We start from the raw sequence: 21,104 nt of genomic DNA, 5'->3' as shown, positions 1-21,104 counted from the left end.
GTGGTGATATAGAGAGCAATTGTGATGACGTTTTTTTGTAGGCACTAACTCTGCCATGGTTCATTGAACAAATCCTATGTGAAAATGAATGGAGTTTTTGTAGGGTTTTTGGATAAACACGAAAATAAGGTCTGTGATAAACACAGGCTTAGGAGATCTTGTACATTTTTGTTCTATGAGATAATCTTCATCAGCTAACATCACTTTTTGTTCATTTTTAAGCATTTATGTAACTTTAAGAACTTATCGCACTTAAAGACTTTGTCATTCATAAAGTTCATGTTAACTGACCGACACCTCATAGAACAAAACCTATAAGATCTCATAAAACTGTTTCAACCTCAGACCTTATTTTCGCCGTTTATTCCAAAACTCTATTCTTTCCCCATTAACTTTGCTCATAGTAATGGCTGAACGAACCAGAGGTAAATTATTTCCGTTTTTAGGACTACAAACGGTCGTACTCTGTATGATTAGGGTTTAAGAATGTAATGGTGATGTCGTGATGATGATAAAGCCTATGAATTGCACTATCAAAATATACTGTATATATTTTTATTTTGACCCCCTTCAGTTACGTGGTGGGTTTATTCCTCTGAAGTCACTCATGTCAGGCTTCTCGGATGCACAACTGTGCCGCGCGACTTTCAGCGTTGTGGTCTCATTCGACACTGGAGACTTTGGCGCCATCCCTGCGGTCACCACGTCTGCCGTGAGTGCATGGATCGGATCACAGATGATGGTTTCCCGCGACATCAAGGGGTTTAGCTCAAATCCCTGTCTACAGTGTAAATTAGTTATAGCCTACTAAATCTGTAACCGTGACTGTATATTAGTGCCTTTTCCTGAGTTTTTGTAACCTTTTCTTTTTCTATGCACTTTGTAGTCCCAGCATGTCCCTATTACCCAGTCAATTCAACAGAGCTATGGTATCATCAAGACAAAGGACAAGCAAGGCTATTTCACATTTATCTCCTCAATCAGATCAGATTTTCATTGTCATCTTTTGGACATTCTATGCATTAATGAGTGTGTGTAGTTGGCCTAGGCCACAGTCAATGACATTAATGTAACAATCTAAATGTAGCTGATGCTAAACTCCATCCAATACAAATGACATTTAAAGAATATTAACAACTCGGGCTCATAGACAGGGTTGGGGAGAAACTGATTGCATGTAATCATGTTATCTGATTACAAAAAAAAGTAGTTCCAGCTAAAATTATATAATCATATTACAGATACGTTTGAAAAACTAGATGATTACTCCTTGGATTACTTGCTTGCGAATCTTTTTTTTTTTTAACCCTTTTACTGTTCTCAATGACATTCAATTCAGCCTTGAAAAAAGGCGCAAATTTAGCTTGTTCCACCTGAGCGAGTCTGACCATGAATCAGAGACCACAATGATGACACACCAAATGCGTTTGATGGATCGTTTTTGTCTTCTAATGCCTCTTAAGGGGAAAGTAATACGATTACATTACTGAGTATGGGTAATCCAAAATGACAGATTTAAAAATTATTTTTTTTTTTTTTACAGGTAACTAGTAACTGTAACGTATTATGTAACGGATTATATTTAGTAAGTAACCTACCCAACTCTGTTTATAGGCTATATGATAGAGTGGCCCAAAGGTCAGTACATCAAAAACAAATATTGACTTGCATTTCAATAAGCACTTCCCATGAAATTCCACCCAGAAATGTATCTAATTTCAACCCCATAATTTGACTTTGAACCTTCAATAGATTACACAGCAGTACACAGTGCATTCATTTAATCTGCAATGTGCCCATGTGAACCATAGAGAAAACAATCACAGACAAAATGGTCACCTTTCAAGCCCTTTATTGGTGATGTCAAGAGAAGGAGTGAGGTAGACTTGACGCAGGTGAAACAGACAGAGGGGAGATGGTTTTTCCTTTCTATGGTCTGGGCTGAACCAAAAGTGAACCCAAGCTATGGGGATGTTACGTTAGTTTTACTGGGGGGGGAGGAGAGCCTTGGTTTGGTCAACCACGGTCTGGAAGAGCTGCTCCATCTGGGCCTGCAAGTCATCAGCCAGAGGCTTGAACTGGGCCTGCATCTTGTCAACCAGAGGCATGAACTGGGCCTGCAGTTTATCAGCCATGGGACGCACTTGCTCCTCAATGTCACTGACAAAGGATTTCATCTGCTCCTGGATCTTCTCAGCATGCTCCTGGATCTTCTCAGCATGCTCCTGGATCTTGTCGGTCAGAGGCGTGATTTGAGTCTTACCCTCCTCCAGGTAACCCCTATGGGTAAAGAGACACACTTAGAGAGACGTTTTCCAACAGCTGTAAGCTCAGGGAGCAAGCTAGCTTTAAAGCCGACTCTATGGTACTGATGTGAAAACAGACATGTTTTAAAGGTAATATCCCTGTCAAGTACAATGTTACAAATAAATCAAATGAATAGGAACAATTTGAATGAGTGATCTATTTAGAATGACTTGATATCTTAAACGTGAAGAGATTCAACTCCATACAGAGTTGATGGTACTTATTTTGTTGATCTGCAATAAAAATCCCCCCTCAAGAGAAGTATTCTATTATATTAAATTCTATTGGAAGAGTGTTGTGGTCAGTGACGTACTGAGCCTGGCTGATCAGCTCATGAGACTTCACTTTCTCAATGGCGTCCTGGAAGTACTTGGTGAGAGTCTCGATCTCAGCAGGGATGTCACGCTTCACCAGGGAACTGGACTCACAGCCTGTCATACACACACACAGAAAACCCACTTAGTTACACACACACTCACTACACACACAGTATTGTGTTCAGTCAGAAAACAAGGATGGATGTAGTTATGATTGAAGAGGTTATAGATGAGCAGAGGAGTAAAAGGCTTGATTTCAAGTACATATTTATCCTCTGAATTACCTGGTTTAGCAGTTATGCGTTACTCAATTACTATTCATGAGTAGTATTAGGTATAAATGCAGATTACGATAGAAAGTCAAAGATTTTTCTTTGTTGCGGAACAATTTGTGTAATGAATTCTTACCAATGGCCACCACAACAACAAGGGCAGCGACGATAGAGAATTTCATGATTGCTAATGGGCAAGGTGGATCTACAGGAGAGGAGACAAGAGGATTAGGACGACAACAGGGAGTTTCAGATGCAACATTGTACACTACATGGCAATTGACACTCTAAGATATTCTATTCACTTTCAGAATTTGCACTTATCCTGGTGAAACCAGGTAAATGTGATGAAACTTACCACATTAAGATCTCAGTAGAAATTGGTATCATATTTAACCATGTAGTCATAATGAAAACTTTACAGTACTTAGATGTATCTCTCTTGAGGCTACTACTAACAAAAATACACACTATACTGAGACATTGGGATCAGACAGAGAAAACCATGGAAGACTTACCTTTACTTCTGGGGGTTCTTGGACCTAACAATACCTTGTGTCTGGTGCCAAGGGGTTTTATGGCTCCTGCTGGAGAAAAGGGGCCTGGCCCAAATCTTATTGGCTACTACATGTAAGGAAGTGAACTGAGGTGGAATGTGCAAATGTGTAGTGTTGGCTGATGAACCTTGATGTGTTGCCTGTCACAATAATGACACAAAGTCCAAATGTGTGTATTGATTGGGTTTGAGATAAAGTGCTTTTGCACCACAGTTAAAACACATAATACTGATTGAATAAAAAAGTTACATTCAATCCAACCTATCCTGTCATCCCTTCATTGTGTAGGCTTAACACAATCATTAATAGATTAGTTATTTATTTTTAAAAAATGTAAAGATGCCCATTTTTTTAAAATTATTTGGGTATGAATTTTAGGTTACCCTCATCTTTTAATTTGGGTTCAACTATACGGCAGTTGGAAGTTGCATCATTTTGTTTTCCCCCTCATTCATTTGTTTCCAATGTTTTGAGGTTTTATCAACTCGTTTTCTAAATGATTGGCAGAGCATTTTTATAGAAAAATAACATTGGTTTTGGGGCAGTAACTCCCAGCAACACAAATGAGAGAAGCTTGGTATTGTGCGTGTTAACCAGGGTTGAGGTCCTTTCGAATTGATTGAAGTAAATTCTAGTCTGGCTGATACAGTAAACTGAAATTACAATTCAATAATTGGAAAAGGGCATCTGTTGTCAATGAGTTCTCAATCATCTGAAAAGGGGATGCTATTTATGTCAAAAGTTTTGGAAATGTTCAATTCAAATAACTTCCTGAATAGCTAGTCTTTATTACACAGCCATGAAACACACATTTCTTAGAAATACACTGATAGTAACATGACTGATAACGCCTTTTCTACTTTACAGGTCGGACATCCCTTAGAACAGTAATATCTGTCTATCAGCGATTGCCTCACTGCACATTACCACTGTTACAGTTCCAGGCAGAAACAGAGGGCCTCAGATAAACCCATCACATCAGGGGAATGGTAGATGCATTGTTTGTATATGAACTTGCTATTCCTGAGGACATCTATTTCGGTTATAATGTGAAACTAATGGGAATTGCATTTATGCGTTTTATAGTTTGTTTAGGTCAGTTGGAGTCAGCAAAAGAGCAAACATTTCCTGTTCAGTTGATAGATTGAGAACAGAGATATTGGTATGTGCTCCAATAGTCGCATGCTATAGTTTAACGTGGTTTCTGTACAGGTGGATTATCTTTCTCTACTGGGTAATCTAAGGTAATGATGACACATATTATCATTCGTACATACAGCAAGAATGATCCTCTTTGATATAAAGACGATCTTAAATGTAACTCATTGGAAATACATAAGATATACTGTATATAAAATTGCACATTGCTTGAATGAATATGAATAGAAAAAAACATAATTAAAAAATGTAATATGACTTCATTCATTATTTTGCATCTCTCCAAGCAATGCAATTATCTCAGGAAATTAGATTGGCTGGACCAGAGATCCCAATGTGAAATAGTTCACATGTGCCCAAGATGTTGACTGAACAATTTGTCATAAATATCACCCTCCTCCAACTCGTGGATAAAGTCATTTTTGTATTTCATTATTTCTTTTTTTTTTCAATCTCTGCATCTTTCTTTGTATGAAGTTTATGATTCACTTAAGGGAATGCAATGTTTAGCTAATTCTGCACAGTGCAGGCAAAGAAAAGACAGCAGTCACTGCGTAGGCTGATGTGAAAAGATTGTGCTGAGATTGGTAGTTTCAGCAACTTTCTTACAGAAAGGCACAGCCTATTTTGTTGAGGAAAATCTCTCTCTAGGTTATTTTGATTTTTTTTGCTGACCTTTTCCCAAGATGTTGTGATGTGTGTTGTGCTGTCCCTGCTCCGGCCTACATGTCAACGCATTTACATTTAAGTAATTCAGCAGATGCTCTTATCCAGAGCGATTTACAGGAGCAATTAGGGTTAAATGCCTTGCTCAAGGGCATATCGACATATTTTTTTCCGCTTGTAGCTCGGTTACTGCTGGCCCAATGATCTTAACTGCTGGGCTACCTGACATTTGCATCTATGAAATTCAACTACTAAATATAAACTAATTTTTTTTTTTTTTTATTTCACCTTTATTTAACCAGGTAGGCTAGTTGAGAACAAGTTCTCATTTGCAACTGCGACCTGGCCAAGATAAAGCATAGCAGTGTGAACAGACAACACAGAGTTACACATGGAGTAAACGATTAACAAGTCAATAACACAGTAGAAAAAAAAAAAAAAAAAAATGGGCAGTCTATATACAATAACTGACAAATATAAGCTAACTGACAAATAATTCAGTGGGACCAATACATACCCATACCCATGTATTAATGTATTCATTCAGTTTTCATTATTTCACATTTCTAAATATATATTGGATTCTATTTATATTCTTTCTATGCCGTTTCTGACAACCAGGGTGTATTCATTAGTAGTATTCCGCTGCAAAACGTTTAGCAACAGACGAAACGTTTTGAAATCGGAATCCAACTAATGAATACACACCAGGCAGGGATACTTCCCGGATATCGTCTACGTTCACGTGCATTAGCGCAAAACAGGAGCTAACAACATGGCTGACGTACTAGATCTTCATGAAGCGGGAGGCGAGGACTTTGCTATGGATGAGGATGGTGATGGTAAAATTTATGAAACAGTAGTTCTGTGTTGTTGTTTTTTGCTTACTATGGACTCGCTAAAAATGCGTGTTTTGGGAATTTTCGGCTAACTGAGTGAATAGTATCCGCAAATCGTGGATGCGTGTTGCCTGTTGGGCCTTGCAGCCATTCAAACATGCTAGTTGGCTAATGTATTGTTGGTAATAACTTTTTGAATTGTGCCTATTTCGTTTAGAAAATATTTGTTAGCCAGCGAATATGTATATTTGCCACTCATCTTACACCCATAACAGAACTGGCATTGTTAAAATATGGCGATTAGGTTGTGAACTAACGCGTTAGCAAGCTATCTGGCTAACGTAACTAACACCAAGGTAGCTATGTAGACAATACATTTGTTTGGAAACTACGAGGTCAATGTTAATAACTCGCAAATTACATAATCAGCCTTTCTTGTGTCGACTATTGTAAATTGATGGCGATTACCGTGTGCGCTAACGAACGTTAGAAAGTTAACGCTAGATTTACCTCTAGCTACACCAATCCAAAGATTAACGTATCATAACTACTGTTAATAACGTTAGCTAACACCCTTTAAATGTATGTGACCAATCTACTTTAGCAAACGTTACTACACCAAGCTAGCTAATTAATTTGTTTGTAAACCGCGAGGTCACGGTTTACAAACGTTAGCTATTATTATTACTATTAAACGTTAGCTATTATATATTTTTTCTGTATAGTTACTCTAGCTAGCTGTCTTTTACTAACGCGTTAGGCTATTTATTAGTTATACTCTAGGTAAGTCAGTAGTTATCATTTTCAGTTCACTAATGTGTGTCTGTAATGTCTTCATTCCCCAGACAGCATCCACAAGTTAAAAGAGAAGGCAAAGAGGAGAAAGGGTCGAGGTTTTGGTTCAGGTGAGTTAGCACTGCAGTTCTGACTCCTAACCTGGCTGTATTCTGCTTCTCCAATTTTTCAATAGTATATGGACAGTGTACAATTATGTTTTAGGTGGGATGCATGATGCAATTTCTTCCCTTTGTTCTCTTGCTGTGCTAGAGGAGGGAGCAAGGTCCAGAGTGAGAGAGGACTATGATACCGTGGAGCAGGATGGAGATGAGCCAGGTCCTCAGAGATGTAAGTGACATGATGAACCTAGGGTGGACAGTCACTTCTGAATGTGGTGTTGATTTGAAACTGGTTTGTACATTGTCCAAGTTTCAAATGCTCATTCCAATATGAGTTTAATTTAAATATTGTGTTTATAAACAGGTGGTAGCCCTAGTTAACCATAGAGGCAGTTATTTAACACGGACATGTTTGTCTTTTGATTCTCTCAGCTGTGGAGGGTTGGATCCTTTTTGTGACTGGGGTACATGAAGAGGCCACTGAGGAGGACATCCACGACAAGTTTGCAGAGTTTGGAGAGATCAAGAACCTACATCTGAACCTGGATCGAAGAACAGGTTACCTCAAGGTTAGGCCCAATTCCCATATCTACACAGCACATTTTAAATGAGGATTTGTTGCTTGGCCAGTTTTGACAGGATTAATTTGCCTGGCTAGTATTGTAAATTTCATAATTGTGTAATCTGTTGTGCAATGCTCTTTTAAGCCACAAGATGGCAATAATACACTGGACATGGACAAATGACAATGGGCCTTTTGTGACTTTACAGCTGAGCAGACATTAAAATGATGCTGTGGTGTAAAATAATTTTTTGGGGTTTTCTCTTTATATTTTTGACAACTTTTATTCCACTACATTCTTAAAGAAAATATGTACTTTTTACTCCCATTTTTCCTGACACCAAAAAGTATTTGTTACATTTTGGATGCTCAAGCGGGACAGAATTATGGTCCAATTCACGCAGCTATCAATAGTAACGCGTTGTCATCCCTACTGGCTCTGATCTGGCAAACTCACTAAACACAAATACTGCATTTGTAAATGAAGTCTGAGTGTTGGAGTGTGCCCCTGACTGAAAAAAACTAAATAATTGTGCAGCTTGTTTGCTTGGTAAGGAATTTGATGTATAGCATTTACTTTTACCCCATGTATGACAATTGAGTACCTTTTTTCCCCCCACCACTGTACATTTAAAACAAGATACTTTTTTTTTTACTTGTCATTTTCTGTTAAGGTATTTTTACTTTTACCCAAGTATGACAATTGAGTGCTTTTCCACCACTGGAATTAGCATTCCAACAATATCTGTACCATCATTAACTGGTTACTAAGTAGTGTGGTTAGACTATAGCAGGGCAACACTTCCTGTAGCTGCTCATCTCAACGTCAAGGCATCACACGACGCAAAAGCCTGTTTAATTAAGAACTAGCTGCATTTGGGATAATTAGGAATACAGTGACACCTACCATGTCTGTATTGCAGTATGTTTTCCTGTGCTTTTTAGTCTGGGTTCAGAGGTGCTCATATTGACCTGCGACAGTTACGACAAGAAGGGGAAGCCCTTTCGTCGTAATATGGCTATTTTTTGACTTTCATCACTGACTCATGTATTTGCTCATCAACCCTTTTCACAGGGTTATGCGCTGGTGGAGTATGAGACATACAAAGAAGCCCAGGCAGCCATGGAAGGGTTGAATGGCCAGGACATGATGGGCCAGCCTATCAGTGTGGACTGGGGCTTCGTCAGAGGACCACCCAAGAGCAAGAGGAGGTGAGTGTAATAGAGTGAGCAGTATTCTGCTGTGTGGAGGGTAATTGTAAGGGTTTGGAACTGCGAGAACACTTTAAACAAGTGGGCAAACCCAGAGCTAAGGGCTTCACTTGGTTATCTCCATTTCACATTTTAAGTATAAGATGTGACTCGTTTGGGTCTATATAAAGAGTGGAACAGAATGGGTGCAGTGGCTTAACTTGAATTTTAAAAAACAGATACATTACTGATTCAAGTGTAGGTTTATGTGTGTAAATTTGTAGGTGGTGTGTTCTAAATGGTTTTGTTGATTTAAAACCTTTCCTCTGTTCCCCACAGGGGTGGTGGACGTAGACGCAGCAGGAGTCCAGACAGGAGACGACGTTGATTCCCTCACATAGCGTAGCCCCAGTTCCGAGCAATGGCTGTTGTCATCTACTCTTGAAAGGGTTGTTTTTTAAAATTACATTTGTGCTTTGTAATAGCGCTAACTTCACTGAAGGCTCTATGGTAAATCGGTTTAAATTGCAAATGGTCCTGACAAGTGTGCTTTCGAGACAAAATTATTAGTTGTTCCAGCAAAATGGCAGGGCTGCCATTTTATTTTATTTTTTCTGAAACAACGAACACCAAATGCACTATGATCAGTGAAACTTTGTTGCATAAAAAAACTGTTTTAAAGTAGTGGTATGTGTTTTCTTATTGATCTTTCTATTCTGTTTCAAGGTTTAATTTGGTTGTGTTCTGGGCCCTGTTTCCCAAAAGTTCATTGTTATAACCATAGGATCCTTGGTTTTAATGATGAACATACTCTTTAATGTTTTGGGGAAACCGGGCATTTGTGCAGCTTTTTTAAATGTATTTCTTGGGAATAAAACATTTTAAGTGGATCGTGTGTGCCATGGTCATTTATGTTAGCATGGTAAATGTTTTTGGGGAGTGTGTGTGTATGCTTACACTGAACACAAATTTAAATGCAACATGTAAAAGTGTTGGTCCCATGTTTCATGATCTGAATTAAAAGATCCCAGAAAGTGTCCATTTGCACAAAAAGCTTATCTCTCAAATGTTGTGCACAAATGTTTACATCCCTGTTAGTGGGTGTTTATCCTTTGCCAATATAATCCATCCACCTGACAGGTGTGATATATCAAGAAGCTGATTAATCAGCATGATCATTACAGATGCACCTTGTGCTAGGGACAAAGGGCCACTCTGAAATATGCTGTTTTGTCACACAATGTCAAAGGTGTTTCAAGTTGAGGGAGCGTGCAATTGGCATGCTGACTGCAGGAATATCCACCAGAGCTGTTGCCAGATAATTGAATGATAATTTCTCTGCCATAAGCTCTATCAAATGTCACTTTAGAGAACTTGGCAGTATGTCCAACCGACCTCAACTGCAGACCACATGTATGGTGTGTTGAGCAGGTTGCTGATGTCAACGTTGTGAACAGAGTGCCCAATGGTGGCGGTAGGGTTATGGTATGGGCAGACATAAGCTACGGACAACAAACAATTGCATTTTATCAAAGGCTATTTGAATGCACAGAAATACCGTAACGAGATCCTGTGGCCTATTGTGAGGCCTATTTTCTTTACAGGTATCTGACCAACAGATGCATATCTTTATTTCCAGTCATGTGAAATTCATAGACTTGGGCATAATTAATGTTTCAATTGACTGATTTCCTTACACAAACTAAGTCATTGATTGTTGAATTTATATTTAGAAACAGTGTTTTGAGCCCTGCATGCTGATTGGCTGACAGCTGTGGTGTATCAGACCATATACCACAGGTATGACAAAATGTAATGTATTTTTACTGCTCTAATTACATTGGTAACCAGTTTATAATAGCAATAAGGCACCTCAGGGGTTTGTGGTATATGGCCAATATACCACGGCTAAGGGCTATCCAGGCACTCTGCTTTGTGTCGTGCATAAGAACAGCCCTTATCCGTGGTATATTGACCTTTTTGACTTTCAATGATGCGCTATCTCTAATGAACCATTGAAATGTACCAACAGAAAAGTACAAAGATCTTTTATAGCCAAGATACACCCCTCTCAACTTACATGACGAATCACAGATCTTAGGAACTGTTCACAAAGAAAGACTTTTACTTGAGAGAGAGGAGTATCCCATAGCCAGATATCATTCGTTAAAAATTATCATTCAGTTTGTTCCCAAAGACGAGGTTCTAATCTCGTTCCCTGTCCTTCATAGCACAGAACTATTACCTCAGCCAAGGCATAACTCAATTGTCAACTCTAGATACTCCCATCTCAAGTAAACCCCCTCTTGACCCCACTCCTGGACAAGCTCACTGAGGGGAGTGAGCCTCTAGGTCATACACTATCCTAGGATAAGCACACAGACATTGTGGAGACAAGTAATTGGTTCCCCATTAATCACGCCATCCCTTCACATTGTTTAAGAATAGGTAAAGACACATTCACATATGAAGACAATGTTCCATTCTGTCCTCTTCCCTTTCTGATATTCCGCATAGCATCAGGGACATGTGAAAGACAAGCCTTACCTCTCCCCTCTCTCGGCCCCAGGTGACTGAGCCCCAGCTGAGGGAAAAGTGCAACTGCCAACACTATAGTCCAAAGGGATACATTCTAATGACAAGTATCTCACATAAGCATATTAGTCTTAATTATCTATGTTATCAGTTTTTAGAAATGTTTTCTAATTTAAATATTCACACCCCTGAGTCAATAGTTTGTAGTAGAAGCACATTTGGTGGCGACTACAGCTTTGAGTCATCTTGGGTATGTCTATCAGATTTGTACTTCTCCCATTCTTCCTTGCAGATTTTCTCCAGCTCTGTTAAGTTAGATGGGGAGTGGCGGTGAACAGCAATCTTCAATTCTTTCCACAGATTTTCAATGGGAACCAAGTTTAGGCTTTGGCTGGGCCACTCAAGGACTTTCACATTCCTGTTCTTTAGCCATTCCAGCGTTGCTTTGGCTGTATGCTTAAGGTCATTGTCCTGTTGGAATGCACATTTTTGCCCCAGCCTAAGGTCGTTTGCACTCTGAAGCAGGTTCTCATCAAGGATTTGCCTGTATTTCTAAATTCACAGCAGGGATGCTGTAATACGTTTTACAGTAAAGAAAATAGTACTGTAAACTATATTACAGCATCACTGCTGTAAAGCAAAATTACAGTATTAAACTGGCAACTGTGATGCCAGTATAATGCTGTAAATATACAGGGGAAAGTTTTTCAGTGCACCCTTCCTTACCAGTCCCCTAGTCCCTTGCACTGAAAAACATCCCAACAGCATGATGCTGCTGCCACCACAATGCTTCATGGTATGGATGGTGTTAAACAGGTGATGAGCTGTGCATAGCACTTTGAATTCAGGTCAGAGTTACATTTGTCTTATGAGCTCAGTCTTTCTAGTGCCTTTTTGCAATCTCCAGGGGCCTCAAAACAGTTGCGTAAATTTCTGCTTGCGCCAGTCAGTGCAGGTACAAATATTGACATTCATAAATTTGGCGCACGCCATACATACACGTTTCCTTTATAAATCAGACCCATGGTAAAATTGTGCTTGTGTGAACGAGCATTAAAACTCGCCTCCTTTCATCTTTTATGACGGCAATAACGCCCTTTATTTGCTGTATAATTTGTAACTATTGGCATTAGGCCACCGTAGCCAAAACACAAATTGTTGTTTAATATTACGTTTATCAATAGATTATTGGGTTTATAGGCCCTGCCTTTTTATAGGGTCTGACATTAACTAGGCAATGATGTCGCGCCCCTATAGCACATGCTGCGGCATAGCAATACTGCAGCCCATACTGTCAAATATGTTACTTAAACTACCGGTCTATTTACTGTGTTGGCAGAATGTTTTAATCTTTATTAGTAATTTATGCTGTACCTGGATAATGAATGTGTTTCTTAAAGTGAATGCGTTTCTTAAAGTGAAAACAATGGCAAATTGTCGTGGACCTGTCAGCAGATCGTTTGAATTCAACAATGTTTTGCATCGACTTTCCCCCCCAACCTAAATAAAATAGGATGAACTGCCCGCGAATTCTGAAACATTGTTGGGCAAGCTACAAAATAATGCAATTGCAGTACTTATTGTGGTTACAGTTCTATTTCTCGTGTGTTTTTGTTCTGGTTGGATTATTTATTTTATAGCAGGCCTACTATTGTTATTGATTACTGCATGTTTTGGGAAAGAGCATTGCAAGAAAGGTATTTCACTATACTTGTGCACGTAACAATACAAACTTGAAACGTGATACATAGGCCTACTTCAATGTAAAAGACCAGCTGTTAAATTCGAGTGTATACCGGCATTAGAAACCGCACTGCCTATGATATTGCAAAACTTGAAATACATATAGCCTATATATTTATAGGCTACTAGGTCAAATTAAATGAGAGATGCGCATGGTCATTTGTTAAATGCCTTCTTCGGGAATATGAACCCATCATGGCCAGAAAAATTGAGGAATATATTTTGCAATGGTTATGAATTAAAATAAATTGGGAAAATATTGCTGTCTAATCATTTTAGATTAAAAATAAAATCTAAAACAAGAATGGTTGCATTCTTGTTGTCTGTTTTCCTGTTTGAATGTTTTTTTATGAATCAGCTTTTGCACAAAATACTTACTTGCCAGCGTGTGCATGGTCTAAAGTTTGTATGGAGGGACATTTGTATACATGTGAACTTTTGCGCGAAACTATATTTTGCACATATGTACGGTTTATAAATGATGCCCTTGGCGTGCTGTCATGTACCTTTTTCTTAGGAGGGCTTTTCATCTGGCCAATCCCATAAATCCCAGATTGATGAAGTTCTTTGGAGACAGTTGTCCTTCTGGCAGGTTCTCCCATCTCAGCCAAGGAACTCTGTAGTTCTGTCAGAGTGGTCATTGGGTTCTTGGTCACCTCCCTGACAAAGGTCCTTCTTGCCTGGTTGCTCAGTTGGGTCCGATGGCTCGCTCTAGGCAGAGTCTGGGTAGTTCCATGTTTGTTCCATTTCCCAATGATGGTGACCACTGTGTTCTTAGAAACATTCAACACTGTAGAAATTGTGTTATTCCCTTCCCCAGTTATATGCATCATCCAGTGACGATTATAGCATGTAAATATTGGTGGGGCACATTTTTTGTTGTTGTTTTGGATGCATGCCAGCAAAGCCTCTATAACACTAAAATACATTAATTGCACTATAACGGTGACAAACGGTGCCCACAAACTATTAGGGCCTACATAAAGATGTCCCAACACCTTACCACTGCTACACCTGGCTATCAGCAGAGCCTTGTCTGGTAGCAAAGCAGTTCATTCAGCCTCATTTACAAACTTTTCAAAAAAACATAGCTAAGATAGCTGACTTGCTTAAACAAATGTGGTTTTTACTGACAATTGCGATGTACACACTATGGCATAAGGGGACTACGAGCGGATAAGAGGCAATCCGTAATTTCGATTAAGACATTAATGAGCGAGCCAGTACAAACATAGTCAATATAACTATATATCAGCACTTTTGAAATGTACAGCGACAGAATTCAGAACATGGGTCGTTCTTACAGTATTCTCCCTGTACACCAAGTCAGAACCGTAGGATAAATAAAAGGGGGTATTTAAGCAGACAATGAAAGCTCTTATAATATTCAATGATGACATTTCTCTAAAACAGGCTATAGATGCACCAACAAGTCAGAACAGTTGGCTAAATTATGAAGGGAAAAGGGACCAAATTATTAGGGTGAGGCACATGGGCTACTAACAGCTTACTACACAAAATACACTTTGCATTACTTTCTTATCTACAGTATACATATCTCCCTGGCATATTACATCATTTATGCAGCATCACACAATACATGTTTGGACTCACCTTGTTATGTTGTGCTCACTTGAACAGGAAGGTGGGGAGGCAGTCTTTCATGGGCAAATTTAGTCATCAAACATTGTCATCAAATTCTGAAATTCTCTGGATTTATGGTGCTTTCAAGACAACAAGATTGAATCATGATGACGTCAGTGATCTTCAGGTCAGAGCTCTAGAAAGAGGCCAGATTTCCAACTATTTTCCCAGTCTGAGCTCATATTCTTCCATGTTCCCAGTTGTCTTGAACTCACTGAAGTCTGAGATTTCCCAGTTCAGAGTTTCTAGTTGTTTTGAGCACAGCAGAAGTCATGCTGGATTGACAGCATGGCCAATGTTGAATGTTTATCATTTTATGCTTGGAAAAGAGACCCTTAAGACCCTTGAGTAACAGGCTAGTGATTGCTTTGCAATGCTTGCAGTTAGCCACTGATTCCTTCCAAACCACTCATTGTTGAATTTGTGATTTCCAACTTGTTGTGTAATGTTATGTCCAATGGCCAATGAGCACTGATACGTTTTATCTATAATTTCTCTTCATTATCTCTCTTCATATGACAAGGATTGAAAAGGATTTGCCAGTAGATTGTCGACTTGATTCATGATGACGACTTCTAGCTTGCTAGCTAAGATTTTGAAAATATGGAGTTGACATGATCAGTCCAATCAAAGCTATGGTAGATATAACATGATTTGACGTCATTTTATCTGTGGCCAATGAACTTGAGCCTTCTTGGATGGGCACCTCTAATGTAACTCTGGTAGCAACCAAGAGGCTTGACTTTCAAGCTCTACCCGTAGATTTTGCGTTGACAGCTAGCTGCATGCGTTGACATGCAGCTAGCTAGCTAGCTAACGTCTACCGTTAGCTAGTCCACCGTCTACCGATTAGCAGCACAACTTACACTCAACTGAACGACTTGATTAGTGTAGTGTTAGCTAGCTACATAGTTGTCTTTGCTGTCTTCGTATCCAAGATAATTGTGTAGTTTAGAGTGTGTAGTTTTAGAGTGATTATCTTAATTTACCGAGGTTAGCTAGCCAGCTATTCGTCGTCCTTAACGTAACAGAACTTCCGCACTCAACAATCCGGTCGCATTTCGCTTCGCTCCACAGGTAGTATCACATTTTTCATTTCATTACAGTACAACGGCTTGATTTGTTTGATCGTAGCTAGCTACATAGCTAGCTACATAGCCGTCTTTGTATCAAAGATAATTGTGTAGTCTTGAGCGATTTCCTAGGTTAGCTAGCCAGCTATTGTCGTTCTTTTAACGCAACGTAACATAAATCAACACTGCTAGCTAGCCAGCTAGCCCCGAATAGCAGCACAGTAGCACAGTAGAAACCATTACACTCAACGAACGACTTGATTAGTGTAGTGTCAACAACGCAGACACTGCCAGCTAGCCTACATAGTCAACAACGCAGCCTCTGCCAGCTAGCCTACTTCAGTAGTACTGTATCATTTTAATCATTTTAGTCAATAAGATTCTTGCTACGTAAGCTTAACTTTCTGAACACTCGAGACGTGTAGTCCACTTGTCATTCCAATCTCCTTTGCATTAGCGTAGCCTCTTGTGTAGCCTGTCAACTATGTGTCTGTCTATCCCTGTTCTCTCCTCTCTGCACAGACCATACAAACGCTCCACACCGCGTGGCCGCGGCCACCTAATCTGGTGGTCCCAGCGCGCACGACCCACGTGGAGTTCCAGGTCTCCGGTAGCCTCTGGAACTGCCGATCTGCGGCCAACAAGGCAGAGTTCATCTCAGCCTATGCCTCCCTCCAGTCCCTCGACTTCTTGGCACTGACGGAAACATGGGTCACCACAGACAACACTGCTACTCCTACTGCTCTCTCTTCGTCTGCCCACGTGTTTTCGCACACCCCGAGCTTCTGGTCAGCGGGGTGGTGGCACCGGGATCCTCATCTCTCCCAAGTGGTCATTCTCTCTTTCTCCCTTTACCCATCTGTCTATCGCCTCCTTTGAATTCCATGCTGTCACAGTTACCAGCCCTTTCAAGCTTAACATCCTTATCATTTATCGCCCTCCAGGTTCCCTCGGAGAGTTCATCAATGAGCTTGATGCCTTGATAAGCTCCTTTCCTGAGGACGGCTCACCTCTCACAGTTCTGGGCGACTTTAACCTCCCCACGTCTACCTTTGACTCATTCCTCTCTGCCTCCTTCTTTCCACTCCTCTCCTCTTTTGACCTCACCCTCTCACCTTCCCCCCTACTCACAAGGCAGGAAATACGCTCGACCTCATCTTTACTAGATGCTGTTCTTCCACTAACCTCATTGCAACTCCCCTCCAAGTCTCCGACCACTACCTTGTATCCTTCTCCCTCTCGCTCTCATCCAACACTTCCCACACTGCCCCTACTCGGATGGTATCGCTGTCCCAACCTTCGCTCTCTCTCCCCGCTACTCTCTCCTCTTCCATCCTATCATCTCTTCCCTCTGCTCAAACCTTCTCCAACCTATCTCCTGATTCTGCCTCCTCAACCCTCCTCTCCTCCCTTTCTGCATCCTTTGACTCTCTATGTCCCCTATCCTCCAGGCCGGCTCGGTCCTCCCCTCCCGCTCCGTGGCTCGACGACTCATTGCGAGCTCACAGAACAGGGCTCCGGGCAGCCGAGCGGAAATGGAGGAAAACTTGCCTCCCTGCGGACCTGACATCCTTTCACTCCCTCCTCTCTACATTTTCCTCTTCTCTCTCTGCTGCTAAAGCCACTTTCTACCACTCTAAATTCCAAGCATCTGCCTCTAACCCTAGGAAGCTCTTTGCAACCTTCTCCTCCCTCCTGAATCCTCCTCCCCCTCCCCCCTCCTCCCTCTCTGCAGATGACTTCGTCAACCATTTTGAAAAGAAGGTCGACGACATCCGATCCTCGTTTGCTAAGTCAAACGACACCGCTGGTTCTGCTCACACTGCCCTACCCTGTGCTCTGACCTCTTTCTCCCCCTCTCTCCAGATGAAATCTCGCGTCTTGTGACGGCCGGCCGCCCAACAACCTGCCCGCTTGACCCTATCCCCTCCTCTCTTCTCCAGACCATTTCCGGAGACCTTCTCCCTTACCTCACCTCGCTCATCAACTCATCCCTGACCGCTGGCTACGTCCCTTCCGTCTTCAAGAGAGCGAGAGTTGCACCCCTTCTGAAAAAACCTACACTCGATCCCTCCGATGTCAACAACTACAGACCAGTATCCCTTCTTTCTTTTCTCTCCAAAACTCTTGAACGTGCCGTCCTTGGCCAGCTCTCCCGCTATCTCTCTCAGAATGACCTTCTTGATCCAAATCAGTCAGGTTTCAAGACTAGTCATTCAACTGAGACTGCTCTTCTCTGTATCACGGAGGCGCTCCGCACTGCTAAAGCTAACTCTCTCTCCTCTGCTCTCATCCTTCTAGACCTATCGGCTGCCTTCGATACTGTGAACCATCAGATCCTCCTCTCCACCCTCTCCGAGTTGGGCATCTCCCGGCGCGGCCCACGCTTGGATTGCGTCCTACCTGACAGGTCGCTCCTACCAGGTGGCGTGGCGAGAATCCGTCTCCACACCACGTGCTCTCACCACTGGTGTCCCCAGGGCTCTGTTCTAGGCCCTCTCCTATTCTCGCTATACACCAAGTCACTTGGCTCTGTCATAACCTCACATGGTCTCTCCTATCATTGCTATGCAGACGACACACAATTAATCTTCTCCTTTCCCCCTTCTGATGATCAGGTGGCGAATCGCATCTCTGCATGTCTGGCAGACATATCAGTGTGGATGACGGATCACCACCTCAAGCTGAACCTTGGCAAGACGGAGCTGCTCTTCCTCCCGGGGAAGGACTGCCCGTTCCATGATCTCGCCATCACGGTTGACAACTCCATTGTGTCCTCCTCCCAGAGCGCTAAGAACCTTGGTGTGATCCTGGACAACACCCTGTCATTCTCAACTAACATCAAGGCGGTGGCCCGTTCCTGTAGGTTCATGCTCTACAACATCCGCAGAGTACGACCCTGCCTCACACAGGAAGCGGCGCAGGTCCTAATCCAGGCACTCGTCATCTCCCGTCTGGATTACTGCAACTCGCTGTTGGCTGGGCTCCCTGCCTGTGCCATTAAACCCCTACAACTCATCCAGAACGCCGCAGCCCGTCTGGTGTTCAACCTTCCCAAGTTCTCTCACGTCACCCCGCTCCTCCGCTCTCTCCACTGGCTTCCAGTTGAAGCTCGCATCCGCTACAAGACCATGGTGCTTGCCTACGGAGCTGTGAGGGGAACGGCACCTCAGTACCTCCAGGCTCTGATCAGGCCCTACACCCAAACAAGGGCACTGCGTTCATCCACCTCTGGCCTGCTCGCCTCCCTACCACTGAGGAAGTACAGTTCCCGCTCAGCCCAGTCAAAACTGTTCGCTGCTCTGGCCCCCCAATGGTGGAACAAACTCCCTCACGACGCCAGGACAGCGAAGTCAATCACCACCTTCCGGAGACACCTGAAACCCCACCTCTTTAAGGAATACCTAGGATAGGATAAAGTAATCCCTCTCACCCCCCCCCCCTTAAAAGATTTAGATGCACTACTGTTCCACTGGATGTCATAAGGTGAATGCACCAATTTGTAAGTCGCTCTGGATAAGAGCGTCTGCTAGATGACTTAAATGTAAAATGTAATGGTGTCAGTGACAGGACACTGATCCAATCACTGCACAACTAGAGAACATTACCAACCGCTATGCTCCATTTTGCTGAACTGTGCAGAACTGTGCTAGGCTGAAACACTTGCATTTTTGAGCTGCCTTACTCAAGAAAGCAAAAAAGAGACCATGTTTGTATGTGGCTTTATTACCTCACCTACCCTGAATGACAGAATTGTTATGAGACCAGTGGCGACTTATGTTGGACATCTACGGACAGTTCCTTGAACTTCATGGTATAGTTACTGCTCAGAGGTGCACTTCTTCTTCTTCTTCTTCTTCTTCATTGGGATTGGGTTGGCAGGTCGCATCCAACTTTTAGGTGCATACACCACCACCTACTGTACTGGAGTGTGAGGCCAGTCACAGCCAACCGGTAATTCAAAATTGGGAGAAAAGGTAAATAACCCTGCCAACTATTAGCCCTCACTAAAAACAACACCACCCTATTCCAGTACTTAACCCTATCTGATCCTACTAGAGGCCAACAGCCTGGGAGAACAGAACACTACCACTCAACATCCCCTGCAAATCTTCTGCAGTAAAACCTCACAATCCCAAGTTCTTCGCTGCAGCTGCCACCACACAACCTCAATTGTCTGTGACTTATGTTCCAGTTATACAGTACAGTTGACAATCAATGCTATGAATGCTAAGAAACCCACCTTACTGAAGCACATATTATTCCCATCCCTCTCTATTGGTCTCTGCATACTCACAGGAATCATTTCAGGATCCCTCACCTTGTACCTATCTTCCTCCACCACTGTTTTCACTGCTCCAGCATACACACTTTCTATACTACTCTGACCATGGCAACCTATCTTTCTCTCACCGGACACCTCCGATCTCTAGCCCCATTGGCACCCCCACAGCTTACACATATTACTTTCTCCACTGATACTACACATTCCTTCATCTCATTACCTCCTGCACACTTCTTACATCTAGGAATCTCCCTCCTACACACTGCTGCAACATGACCACAAGCTTGGCACCTAAAACATTGTAGTATTTTCGGAAATAAAAGCTCTCACGAGATAACACATCCTAACTTCACCTTGTCAGGCAAAGACTCTGCCTCAAAACTCAGCAGGGCAGACATCTTCTGTTTCACCATGCTCTCCACTGGGTCTGCATCACACCAAATGACAGGCGTCACAGACACTAGGAATCTTCCATTAAAGCTGATCTTCCTCAAAACTTAATGCTACCCACGTTATCTCTCTTTGCAACGGCACCCTGCTCTGAAAAGCAAAGCAAGTCACAGTTATTGTCCCTAGTACCGTAGTCCAGTGCGCCCGCTCCTTCTGGACGTTATAAACACAATAGAAACTCCACTTCGAGTTACTTTCACCAACTCAAGTCTCCAACCCCTTCTCCACCCAACCTGACACCACATATGGATCAGCTAGAATGCACGGATCCATTCTCTCCACAAATCTCACTCCCACTGGGACAGAATCATCCCTGTCATCATCAGAATGAGGCACGAATTTGGCAGTCCTCACCACAGGTGCTTCACCCTCACTCTTGTCAGGTTCCATCTCTGAGCTACCGGAGCACATATCCCTCTTTTTCCACTTGATGGCAACCTTCCTCACAACATCGCTTCCTTCTACACTCAGTTCTTTTCAGCGGTCACCACTGCACCGGCCACCGCATTTAATTAATCCTCACTCTCGTCACTCTCAATTTCCTTCTGTAGCTCTTACAAAAGTTCTGTGTGATCTTCTATTCCATATTCACTCAAAAAATGTGACACC

General features: G+C 42.0%; 2 protein-coding genes across 3 annotated transcripts; one reads left to right on the top strand and one right to left on the bottom strand.

Moving 5' to 3' along the window:
* Positions 1 to 1,835: 1,835 nt before the first annotated feature.
* On the bottom strand, positions 1,836 to 3,500 carry LOC115142049 (type-4 ice-structuring protein LS-12-like). Its single transcript, XM_029681527.2, has 4 exons — positions 3,415 to 3,500; positions 3,033 to 3,101; positions 2,621 to 2,738; positions 1,836 to 2,280 (listed from the first exon to the last, which is right to left on the bottom strand). The coding sequence occupies exons 2-4, from the start codon at positions 3,076 to 3,078 to the stop codon at positions 1,986 to 1,988; spliced, it is 459 nt and encodes a 152-aa protein (XP_029537387.2). The 5' UTR covers positions 3,079 to 3,101; positions 3,415 to 3,500; the 3' UTR covers positions 1,836 to 1,985.
* Positions 3,501 to 6,011: 2,511 nt separating this feature from the next.
* LOC115141104 (RNA-binding protein 8A) lies at positions 6,012 to 9,655 on the top strand. 2 transcript variants are annotated; one of them, XM_029679729.2, is made up of 6 exons: positions 6,012 to 6,119; positions 6,962 to 7,021; positions 7,164 to 7,241; positions 7,445 to 7,581; positions 8,650 to 8,786; positions 9,105 to 9,655. In XM_029679729.2, exons 1-6 carry the CDS (start codon positions 6,053 to 6,055, stop codon positions 9,151 to 9,153), a joined length of 528 nt encoding a protein of 175 aa, XP_029535589.1. In that variant the 5' UTR covers positions 6,012 to 6,052; the 3' UTR covers positions 9,154 to 9,655. The 2 variants fall into 2 exon arrangements, with proteins under 2 accessions (XP_029535589.1, XP_029535590.1); XM_029679730.1 differs by having other exon boundaries at positions 6,013 to 6,113.
* Positions 9,656 to 21,104: the final 11,449 nt, after the last annotated feature.

Source organism: Oncorhynchus nerka, linkage group LG14 (assembly GCF_034236695.1).
Source record: "Oncorhynchus nerka isolate Pitt River linkage group LG14, Oner_Uvic_2.0, whole genome shotgun sequence".
NCBI lineage: Eukaryota > Metazoa > Chordata > Actinopteri > Salmoniformes > Salmonidae > Oncorhynchus > Oncorhynchus nerka.
This window is presented reverse-complemented; position numbering and strand designations above follow the sequence as displayed.